The 12,313-nt window shown below is 37.2% G+C and overlaps 1 protein-coding gene across 8 annotated transcripts in view; it reads left to right on the plus strand.

The window, feature by feature from the left end:
• camk2b1 (calcium/calmodulin-dependent protein kinase (CaM kinase) II beta 1) overlaps positions 1-12,313 on the plus strand; it is a 79,043-nt gene that overhangs the window by 38,391 nt on the left and 28,339 nt on the right. For 4 of the 8 annotated variants that reach the window (XM_088336608.1, XM_088336611.1, XM_088336612.1 and 1 more), the window contains exon 13: positions 5,361-5,398. In XM_088336608.1, coding sequence (XP_088192734.1) covers positions 5,361-5,398 — 38 coding nt within the window. Of the gene's footprint in view, positions 1-5,360; positions 5,399-7,137; positions 7,171-12,313 lie in introns of all 8 variants that reach the window. The other 4 variants (XM_088336609.1, XM_088336613.1, XM_088336606.1 and 1 more) reach the window with 2 other exon arrangements.

Here is a 12,313-nt window from a genome sequence, read left to right on the forward strand (position 1 = left end):
AAAACACCTGATAATTCTGACAGATAAATAGAAATCTGCCTAAAAGCGTGTCTGCTTCTTCAACATTTCTTCTTGAAATTCTGTAGTTTTGCTCCAAAGCTCCCGTTTAAAACTAAATTGTTTCCAATATGGTAGTTGGCCTTTCCCCTTTCGATTGACACTTTTTCCTCCAATAGCAGGCATTTTTTTACGGTCCACAGCCTGCATTAGCCTGTACTGGCCTATTTGATACATATATATATATATATATATATATATATATATATATCTTTAGCCTGTAGTAACTGATTCGAATGATGATTGGAACATTGGTTAGCCAATAAAGTTTCCAACAGAAATGTATACAATTTTTTTCGATGTGTTATTAAATAACAGCCGAAATTAAACGTGTGTAAGGCAATTTGTGATTCATCTTTACGCACGTTTATTACGCACAGGCGTACACAATCATTGATTTGACTTCTGGAAAGAGAAGTCAAACATTTAAAACTTTTTCACATGTCTAAAAAAAAACTGCCAAAGTAAAATACAAATTTGCAAAGGTTTTAGTGTAGTAAAGTGGTCGTCTCCAAATGGCCACTTTTGGAAACACCTAAACCTACTCTCAGAAAAATGTCTAAAATACAAAGTTTAGTTTTTTCACATTGTGATTAAATTTGACAAGGTACCAGGTAAGACTTCAAGCTGTTGTCTCACTTGTTTTCGAGCTAATATACTCATGCTACATTCTTGTACAGGCATTTAATTGCAAAAAAAATAATCAGGCATGGATAAAAACCTTCTATTTCTGTGAGTTTCAACTCAGATTACTCAATATTAGTAGCACTTGCAGTGATTATTTTTGTTTTGGGTAAAACATCTGAGTCTTTCCTTTCAAAAGAGACCAGTATTGTCCATATTCTCCAAATAGTTTAAGAACAGCATTCAATTTACTTTGGGTACGTCTTAGATTGGGTTATTTAGGCGAATCGTGCTGGAACATTAGGAGTTTCAAAAAGGGCCTACCAGTGTAAACAAGCCACCACGTATGACAGTCCAGCGGAGCAAGGAAGCGACTCTGCCCTTGTTTCTAAGAATCCCCATCGGGACCCTCTCAGCAGCATCCCCCCAGCTCGCCTCTTTGAGCTGCGATCAAACATTTATAGCGGGCTGCCTCCCCCTATCAGGCTCACCGGGAGCCACCATCTTGGATATTCACACTTGCAAATAGATGACGATATCTACACGAACACGTGGCCTAGAAAAGGTTGCTCCTACCTATTTTATGCATCAACTCTGAACCTGCCCACTAGGGCTGCAACTAACAATTATTTTAATCAATAAATCAGTCAATTACCTTTTCGGATTAATTGTTGTTTTTTTATAAAACACATATCTAATTTCCTACTTTGAACGTTTTGGCCGGATAGACAAATAGTGTAAAAAGTATTCTATAATACAACGCAATAAAGAATCAGAAGTGTTTGTCAAATAACTTTAAAGTACACAAAAATACATATAAATGTATGCTCTTTCTTTTTGTTTTGTATGATAATTTCAAATATAATATGATATTTGGACAAGGCGGTTGAAAGAGTATCTTCACATTTCTATCACATTTTCAGGTGTGTAGCGCATATTTGTACACATTTGGATTTTTTATTGTTTTATATTACAGGATATTCTGTTTTTTTTTCTATCTGCCCAAAACCTCAATATTCGAATAAAGATGAAGAAAATTTTAAAAATCTTTTAAAAATAAGATTAATTCGATAATAATAATGCACCAATTCATTGATTATGAAATTGATCTTCATTTGCAGCCTTAGATTCAATGCGCTGCCCACGCTTATCTACGCCCAACCTCACTTCTAATTTGCGGATCATTGGAGTTTTTATGTTTTTTGTTTTTTATTTTAATCTCTTCCTCCTGTCTTTCTTCTTGCTTCTTGTGTAATTTGTGCAAAGGTAAGAAGAAATGCCTGACTACCCCAAGCTCCCACCTGTGCTGCCTTTTTCTTTTTACAGTTTGAATCTTGGAGCAGCTGTGGAATTTCAAATGACATTATTTTTGTTTCCTTTTAGGGGAAAGCAGATATTTCCAAGCAAGGTGTATAAGAAAATGAGATAATTTTCTTTAATTAATCCAAATTTACGACAAGCATTGTTTTATGTTTGATCTGTGTATGGCAAGTGACATAATATTGAATGCAATTTTCTTCTATAAGATTGCAGAAATTCCCATGAAAGTAACATCCAACAAACCCAAAAATAGATTTGTCCAAAAATGGAGACAGGATCGTAATCATGATTAGCCTTTAACTTAAAGCCACTTATTGTTTCACCGTGTACTAACCTACTACTTGTTGCCCCATGTCTCAATTTCTTGCTCAAAAGTCACAGCTAAAATGAGTCAAATGAAAGTCTGTATAAAACCAAGGCATGAATGGTATCAACCGTATCTCAACGCTCTAATGTACACAGTGGTTGCAAAAATAGCTAGATGAATAAAGAAGCAGACGATTTAACTCAGGGATGTCAATCTCTGTTTGCTCTCGGGTCGGATCCAGACTTTCTGTCCTGAGGCGGGCCGGATGAGTAAAAGAATATCAACTCCTTAATTTTAGATTGGATTTTTAGTATTATGCTTATCATTCAGTTAACATTAGTGACCTCCCCTACATATTATACTCACGGATGAAATGGGATCTTTTTTTAAAAACAACCCATTTATTTACAAACAATGGGAATATGATTTTCATGATTGGCATTGAATGTGCTAACATGTTTATATCAAGAGTTGAGTGAAAGCAGTTTTACACCTGAAACAACTCCCCGCGCTATACAAACTCAACGCTGCCTTGTAGTGGTCGGAGTGTGTTTAACTTTTGATAGAAATGACCTAAAGACTCACTCCTTTTTTGACATACTCCAAAATTTATGGCTGGTCAAATTAGATCATCCAACAGGCTGGATCGGGCAAGCAAGCCGTATATTTGACATGCCTGATTTAACTCCTTTTTAACTATAAGCATTTTAATAATTTTACTAAATGTTTGACCTGCTTTCTTGAAAAAAAAAAAAAAAAAAAATGTTCCAAATTATAACTCTGCTCAATTAATGTATATTTTTCGAATTTAAACTTGAAATAAAGCTTTAAATAAGATAATTGTGAAAATCAACATAATTATTTGTTAATGGAAAGAGAAAAGTTTGCGCCAAAATTTGATCCCTTTAGTTTTGTTTTGTCTGTGTATAAAAATTTATAATTAAGCAGTCTGAATGCTTTTGTACACTCCGAGTAAAATCAGAAAAGCAAAATCCTATTCACCTTTTAATGAGTTATTTCTTATTCAACAGAATCCCGTTTGAAAAATTATTACTTAAAAGGGGCGGATTAATTGACCGACCGTTCTGAACTTTTGTTTCCCTGTTTCAACTTTGAGGTGGGAACACCATGCAGAATTAAACCCCTTTCTTTTTTAAAAAATGAATTCGAATAGCTTCTGGGTTGTGTATTAATATATGCAGGAGGCAGAGAGAGAAAAAGAATTGAGTATCATAAATAGCAAGCTTTTACGTAACACGGCTGGCTGCTGACGTGATTGTGTGTGATTGAACTTGAAAATGCACTCAGAACCTTAAAAAAGAAACCTAAGCAAAAAAGGTCACAGGAAACGAGCTCTCCGAAAAAGAGTTAAGAGACGGTTTTAGTTATCGCTAAGCAGCGTGAAATGTGTTATGCTTGCAGCACAGTTGTTCTGAGAAGACCCTTAAAAGTTTTCTGGTAACCTTCAATGTTTTTCAAGGCGACGGTGCTCATTTTGTCCTCTCCCCAAAACAATCTTCTCCAACCAAAACACCCCTAAAATGTGACAATGGTAAACATGTTTCATCTGCGGTGCCTAGCAAAGAATTGCCCCATCCCCTAATAACTTTTATAACATTTCAGGCATCATACCCAAAGCTAAAAAACTGAAAACATTTTCTAGGAATCAACAGGATATGAGACATAATCGTGAAGTGGAACCAAATACTTCATATTTCCCCGAGCTGGTTTGAAAGAGCCAATGTCGACCTTAATGACTAGCATTGACAAACAGAATGATCCTGTGTGTCAATAATTCTTATTTCAAGTGCACCTTCTCTGTGATGGGCTCAAAGGTATCTGAAAGAAGAGCAAACAGGATTATGAAGACCAATCAACACACCAGGCAGGTCCGGGATAAAGTTATGGAAAAGTTCAAAGCAGGAATAGGATACAAGACAATTTTGCAACATTTACACATCTCCCAGAGGGGTGTGCAAGCAATAATATGAAAATGGGGAAAGCATAAAACTGTTGCAAACCTACCAAGACGTGGCCGTTCCAATAAACTTTCTACCCAAACAAGAACAAAACCTGATCAGAGAAGCAACCAAGAGGTCCATGATCACATTGGATTGCATGCAGACATACATTGCAGATGTGGGACAATCTGTGCATAAGACAATTCATATTAGTAGTTTGCAAAATTCTGCACTTCATGGAAGAGTCGCAAGAAGAAAGCCCTTTCTGAAGGAATACCATAAAAAACAATGTTTGGCATGAGCAAGAAGCCACGTGGGACACACAAATAACATATGGAACACTGTGCTGTGGTCAGATATGACTAAAATTGAGCTTTTTGGGTTGAACACAAAGCGTTATTGTTGGCGTAAGAGTAAAAGTGCACATCACATTGGAAACCAGGTTTGTCAGTGGGGATCCACTGATCCACTGTCAAAACAGGTGGCAGCATCATGTTCTGGGGTTGCTTTTCTTCAGCCTGGAATGGGGGATAGTTTGAGTTGATGGGAAGATTGACAAAGCCAGATACAGGGCGATTCTGGCAGAAAATCTATTGGAGTCTGCAAGAGACCTGAGAATAAGGAGCCGGTTCACCTATTAAAAGGACAACAACCCTAAACATAAAGAAAAAAATACAATGTAACGGTTTAAAACTAACAATATAAAGTGGTTAGACTAGCCTCAAATGATCGCCATCAAACTTTAAGGAACTTTAGCTGTTTAATAAGGAACAATGGGCAAAATACTTTATTCACAACATATTTTTGAAAAGATTTGCGCTAGATGCTTTTTAAATGTATGGTAAACATATACAAAATCGCATGTACCCCATTGATTACCTTCACCAACTAATTTGAACTGTGTACATCAGAGGTGCCCATCATATGGCCTTGGAGCCATTTGTGTCCCACCAGTCATTTTACAGAAGACATTTAGTTATACAATGATAATACATTGTTTTATTGATGCTAATTTACAAACTTGTTGCATGTTCACCAGTGTGATGGCATTCACAGTTTGTTCACATGTCCTGCCTTGTTTTTCTTTGCAGCAGCCAAGAGTCTGTTGAACAAGAAGGCTGATGTCAAGGTAAAGTATCCGCTTGTTTTGTCTATTTTCCTCTTTTATTGCCTCCCACTCCTTTTCCCGTGTTGTTTTATTCTACTTGTAGCAATAGATAGAAGGGATCATTTTTATAACTCTAAGTCGAATTATTTTACTGGACTAGCAGATAATTTAATTTGTGTTTATTTTCTATATTAAACCGGTTTTCTTGCATTTTCAAGGTTTGAAAAGTTCTTGAATTTTGGTTACGTTTTTGTAAATTCTTGAAATTGTTGCCATGTTTCTCTGTAGTCAAACCATGCATTAAATATAAAAGAAGTTAAAAAAACGACGCCAACACGCCTGATCTGGTGGCTTCTCTTTTCCTTTTAATTTCTTCTTTCCTCGTGCCTAACAGCAGCTGGCATTAGTTTGTATTTGGCGTTGTAATGTTAGGCGTCATTACCCCATACGGGTTGTGGCCAAGAGGTGCACAATGCTGGGAGGCTGATGTTTTAATGACCGATGGCTCGAAAATGGAAAAAATAAACAATGGCTAAAACGTGGGAAAAATCCACGCACAGCATGATGCAAAGTATGCAAAACAAACCAAGATTCAACTCTTCACAATGGTAGTGTCCGCTCTCTTCAGTCTTATAAAAGGTAATACACAGAGATGACTAGCTTAACTACGATGGTTTTGCTAACTGCTACATGCTACACCTAAACAGGGCACTATGAAATGTTAAAAAGTGTATCATTGCATGGACTACATATCAATTATGGACATTTATTATGGGCCATGTAAAAAAATGAAGGTTGCGTTTCCCAGTGGTGAATCGTAATTTGAAGAACTTCCTGCAACTGAAAATGGTCACTTTTACCCAACACTTAAATGGGGAGAGATTTTTTGTAAAAAAAACAATTTATTGGTAAATTACCCAAGATCTACAAATCATTTGTCTTGATAAATGCACACAAAATCACAAATCGCATATGTAAATCTGCGATATTTTTGCAGCTCAGCAAAATACATGATTTACACTGGATTTTTCTTTTAATGGTATTGGAGGAATTGGAAAATTGGATTAAAGTATTTTTGCAGTGTGAATGTTGCTGTGGATTACAACACATGCATTCCCCGCGTGTGTGAACGGGTGCGGCCACATCAGCACCTCCGTGATGTTTGACGACCGGCTTTATTAAACGTCGCCACCTGTCAACTCTTTTGTCTTCATCCTCTTTTCGTTCACCCCATTTGCTCTTGAAACTCCTGGTTCTGCTACCAAGACCTCTTCGATTCCCCACGTGTGTGTGCGCATGACTTTTTGACTGTGTTGAATGCGACCGGGCTTCCAGGAATAGCTGCCAGTCTGGACCCTGGAAACTCAGACACCAAAAATAGATACAACGGTTGCATAGCAACAGGCTCCTTTTTTCTGCTCCCATCCTTTTTCCCCTCTCTTTCTTCTGTTCTTCCTTAATTCCTTCAAACTTCTGCCATGGAACTTCCCAAAAGTGCTTTTTCCGTACTCCGCCTCTTCATGGCTTAACCGCTTTTGCTCCTCTGTGTTTCATCAAAATGTTTTTTTCTTTTGAGGGCGGTGACGCTTCATTCATTCCGTCTCCTTTTGGGTTGAGAAGAGCTCTCTTTGTTGTTGCTGCCATTTCATGGGTTACTTTATATTTCTGTCCCTCCCCCCACTTTTTTCTCACTACCATCCATCGATCAATAAATCCATCCATCCAACCATCTATCTACCCATCGTTTGGCCTGAGGACAGAAACGCAAGTCCAGCTCGACTGTGCAGTATATGGTGAGCATGCTGTTTATGCTCCTTTTTTTTACATCTTTTTTGCTTTTGTAGAGGACTTTAAATTTCCTTCACTTATGATTAATCATGCATTGGGGAAAAGTTGGCACAAGACACACTTCTCAGCGATCATACTAGAATGTGTTTCTCAACTGGTGGGACTTCAGGACCAACCATTCCACCCTAATGACAAGCGGTGATCAAAACAAGAAAACATTTACACTTCTTAAATTTATCCAATGAAAGGTTTATGCAGTTTAAAGCAGAGTTGATATAACATATTCACCTTTAATTCAAACAGCAAAACCAAAATGACTTCAAGTACGGTATATACTATACATAAGCTTACATCTCAAATAAGCAACCCACTAAAAAAGCTTTAAAATAGCCACATATGAGAATAAATGTAATATTTTAATAAAGCATGTACATAGACATTTATAATTATTTAATTCTGGAGTTATTACAGATTAATCTACTTGTAAAACTCTAAAACATAACATTTTCAAACCATTTACTGTACCTCCCAGCAGCGCTTTATGACAGACCCTCATGCACCATTTTCACATTTCCCAATCGTTTTCTTCCTTCACTCAATTGTTGTTGTCACTGTTATCCATTTTTCCTTTCCCTCATCACTAGCTTTCTTTGGATCTTTTATTGGCAGAAAAAGGAAATAGAACCAACAAAGTCATAATAAAATGAAATGTGGTCCCACTCACAACACCCCAATTGACTGAACTGGAAGAGAAGATCGAGCAGGGCATTATTGCTATAGACTATTAAGGAGGTTAACCGACCCTCAGTTTTTTTCTTCTTCTAAGCATTATTTTGCCAAGGCAAAGACCTGCTACCCACTAAAATTGGGTTTGCTATCCACTTTTGGGTTCTACCCACTAGTTAAGAAACACTGTTTTGGAATATAAAACCACTGTAGACTGCAACTATAAACAAACATGGACATGACAAAATGGACGACCCTCTGTTTATTTATAAGTTCCATTTCATTACCATAGACTTGCCCACCCAAACTTGTCTATACTATTGTCAGGGCATGTTCCTCTAGATCAGTACTTCTCGATTCACCTGACTTTAGGACCCACCATCTTACCTTAATTACAAACCGCGACACAAATCAAGGCAAAAATGTCACTGCTCAGATGTATTATATGAAATAATTGTGAAGTATAAATCAGATGTAGTAGAATATGTTCACGTTTTTATTTAAAACATTATAACCAGCAAAAGCAAAACAAAGAATACCTTTCCCTAACGCTCAATTTAACACTACTCCAGTAGCTCAATTTTAACACTACGCGCAAACAAATGAAAAAAAACTACTGATATGAGTTGCACAAGTCATTTTTATTTGATAGCCCTTAATCACAAAGAGTGTCAAAGGGCTGCACAGACCACAGATTATCGCAAACCACAGACTATTATTACACCATTCCCTGATCTAAAACCTACATGACAGCAAGTAAAAACTTCAAAACCTCAATATGAAGAAAATGACAAAACCTTGAGAAGGGACCGCACATGAAGGTATTATTACACTATCCCCTGATCTAAAACCTACATGAGGGTAAGGAAAAACTAAAAAACCTTAACATGAGGAAACCACACTGAGGTTTTTGTCTTCAAGACAAGAGTATCCATATCGCAGTATTTGCTGTATCTGCGTTTTGTTATCCTCTTTCTGTGGTGTGAAATGGTAAGTGTCGACTGCCATTTGCAAGGCATTATCACCATCTACTGTTAGGGGGTGTAAATGACACTCAGTTATTTTTATTTCTTAGCATTATTTTGCCAAGACAAAGTCTGCAAACCAATTTTGAGTCGCAACCCACCAGTTGAGAAACCCTGAATGTTTAAATCTGCCCCAAATTGCCGACTTACACCTAAAGTGTCAAATTTTGTGTTCTTTTAGTTGTGACATTTGTCGACGTCTACAGCCTTCATGGCACTAAATAAGGTGGCTAATTTTCTGCGGACGCACTACTCAGGGGTAGTGTTGCAGAAATGTATAAATCTCGAGGCCACAGAAGTTTGGTGTACGTACAAACGTTACTCCTCTAATTCAGCCAACGTGAAGGTTATTTGACCCGAGCTTGCCTATCTTTTGCCATTTTCATCCTTCCCTTTATTTTAAATTCATCTGTCGTTTGCTATGCTCTCCTTTCCTGTCTTGCAAATGGAAAATTTGCTGTCCTTAACTTGTCAACAGTGTTTTCCCTACCATAGGAAGATTCTAGCGGGCCACCAGAGTCTCGTAAACTTGTATTATTAAAATATATGATCATATTCTTAGATATACTGAATTAAAGGGTGTTCTAACCACACGCGTGCTAAAACAAGCACCTTTAATTTCCTACTACAAGTTGGTATAAACTCTCGTCTCACTTTTTCTTAAGTCAAACTCTGCTGTTGGATGCAACAGGAATCAAACCCGTGTCACAGTGGTGGGAGCACTGGAACACAAGGGTTAAAGATGACTTACGAAAAGGCAGTCTATTTGATCTCACTATCACAGTGTTTTGAGTTCTGGTACCAGAGACGAATGCTAGTTTAGTGTGTTTCAAATATTATAGTGACAATAAATGTGTCACTTGCTATAAAATATTGAATGAAATAGGAGAATAGAATAGAGGGACACACATTGATAAAAGATCTAGGTCTTGATTTTGCTCTAGAAATGCACCAGATCGATGTGTTTGAATTGAAACTGTATAAAATTTTCTTGCGGGGGGAATAGTCCCACCATAGACTGTCCATCCACCAGGCTCTCAATTCTATAGGAAACATTGTGTAAGTCGTGCACCTTAGTATGTCTTTATTGCTGAAATAATTGTATTCCCTGTACCACACAGTCTTCTCCACTCTCGTTTCCTCTTCTTCCAGAAACAAACACATCCATACTTTTATGTACACTGTTTCTCCTTTTTCCAAGATAAACATTAGCTGTTTTCCATGCATTCGTATGCAGATGTCATTGTGACCAATTCTTCAAAGCAGCGTTTGATGGGGGATTTTTGTGAAGATGCCCCGTTGTGTGTATTTGAAGTGGGCAAAATGTAAAAAAAATATAATAAAATGATGCTGTCAAGTGACAACATCTAGAACATGCTTATTTAAAAAAAAAATCTAAGACAGCTTAATAGCTTATTCCCAACATTTGCATGACTCTATATTGTTTGTTAGTTGTCCTGCTAACTCAAGTCTCATTTATTTGTTTTAGCCCATAATCACAAAAAGTCTCAATGGGCTGCACTGGCCACAGTTATAATGACGGAGAGTGTAATTATATATTTAGAGTTAGGGTTTATTTTAAAATTGCATATATATAGGTGTTTATGTAATTATTTATTGGTTTATTTATCTCCTCTTTGATGTCACTAACTGGAAAACTTTGCCTATGCATAAAATTTAAGGTCTTGCAAGAATAATTTTAAATGCATAAAAAAAACAAAAAACAAAAGAAAACTATGGGTTGGCTAAAAATATTATAATTATTTCTTAATTTAGTTTTACATATTTATCTAGCAATACAAGGACAACATTCCTCAATAGGAGTCGGATTTTCTAACATTGAAGATAGCAAATAATTCTCGGTGGGTGGTTGGTACCCTTAATCACTAGGGTCATTGGGGCACCATTTCCTGTGGTGTGTCTTAGGCAAGTACAGCCTGTTGGCACTCATCCCTCTGCAGGCCAACAAATGTTTCCAGCCGGTCTCGAACCGGGGATCTTTTGCGTGTTAGGCGAAAGTGCAAACCTCTGTACTACGAAACAACTTTTACTTATTTAAAAATAATACCTAAAGGGAATTTAATTGTGACTTTTAATGGTTAAAAAGATAATTTACTAAAATATGTATGCTTTATATTGATTTAAAAAGTAAGCAAAAACAAATGAACTATCAAATAGAGTGAGAGGAAAGCCCAAAGCCCAAATATGGTTAAATGGATGTGGTGAAACGTGCTTTGGAAGAGAGGTTGGGTAATTTAATGGATGCAAAAAGGTTGTGCTGGGGATAATTGTGAATGGCGGAGAATTAAGAATGACTGATATCGATGCATATGATACAGAGGGGGTAAACCAGTGTATGCTGTTGGTGCTCTCTGCTGATGGAGGGTTGCGTGACACAGAAAATCGCCCCTTGTTGTGCGGTGTGCTTAATGTTCGGTGTCAAGTTGGGAAGAGCAAAGGGAAAATGAATGTTTGTTGAAAGTGTGTTCTTGACTCTGGCCACCTCCCACAAGGGGGATATGGCTCGGGTACATTGATTGATTAATTGATTGATGGATCATATAAACGTACATTTTTTTAAATAGCTGAAGGTCTAGAATGTACTATTTGTTCTACATAACCTGAGCCTCACCCTAAAGCAGGGATCATAAACATGTGGCCCAGGGGGGCAATTGCGGCCCCTGTGTAAGGCGCCTGCCTTAATATGAAAGTTTGTTATAAGTTTAGCCCTCATGACTTATGGATTCATTTTCTACTTATTGGTTTGTTTTCATTGAAATAGGAATATAATTGATCATTGAGACTTGAGTACTGAACAATGAAATTAAGAAGTGAATCGCAAAATATACAGCAAGATGTAGGTCCATAAATTTTTTGCATAAAATGAGCCTTAACTAGAGGGGAACTGATTGTCTGCAATCTTGGTGCTATGGGTACTTTAAAAGCAAAAAACGCGTGAAAGGCTGGGGAAAACCTTTGAAGAAAAAAGGTGCGGTTCGGTCATTTTGAGTCTCTGTAGTTTTTATTCCTTATGCTTTTAGCACTCATTTTCAGTTGTACAGCACAATACACCGTCTTCTAGTGGTCAAATATGACAAAAGTCCTAAAATTGCTGTCCAAAAACAAATGAGCAAAGTATTGTTCTATGGGTAAGAATTGGAGGTAAGGTCTTGAACCCGAGCCCGAACGGAAATTTGGGTCAAGCCTAAAATTTTGATCATTACTTCGGGTTTGCATCGGGCCAAGCTTCTCTCTTGCTGACTTTAAAAAAAAAAGTTATCCACAATTGGCGCGCGTCTGTCATTGTTCTTGGTTTTATTTCTTTATGGACGATCTGCGCGATGGATTCCGTCCCCCCTTTTGCGCAACGCAGCCCGCGAAAAATGAACTAAAAAAC

The sequence above is a fragment of the Urocampus carinirostris genome, chromosome 5 (genome assembly GCF_059441175.1).
Source record: "Urocampus carinirostris isolate Australia breed hairy pipefish chromosome 5, RoL_Ucar_1.0, whole genome shotgun sequence".
In the NCBI taxonomy this organism is placed as follows: Eukaryota; Metazoa; Chordata; class Actinopteri; order Syngnathiformes; family Syngnathidae; genus Urocampus; species Urocampus carinirostris.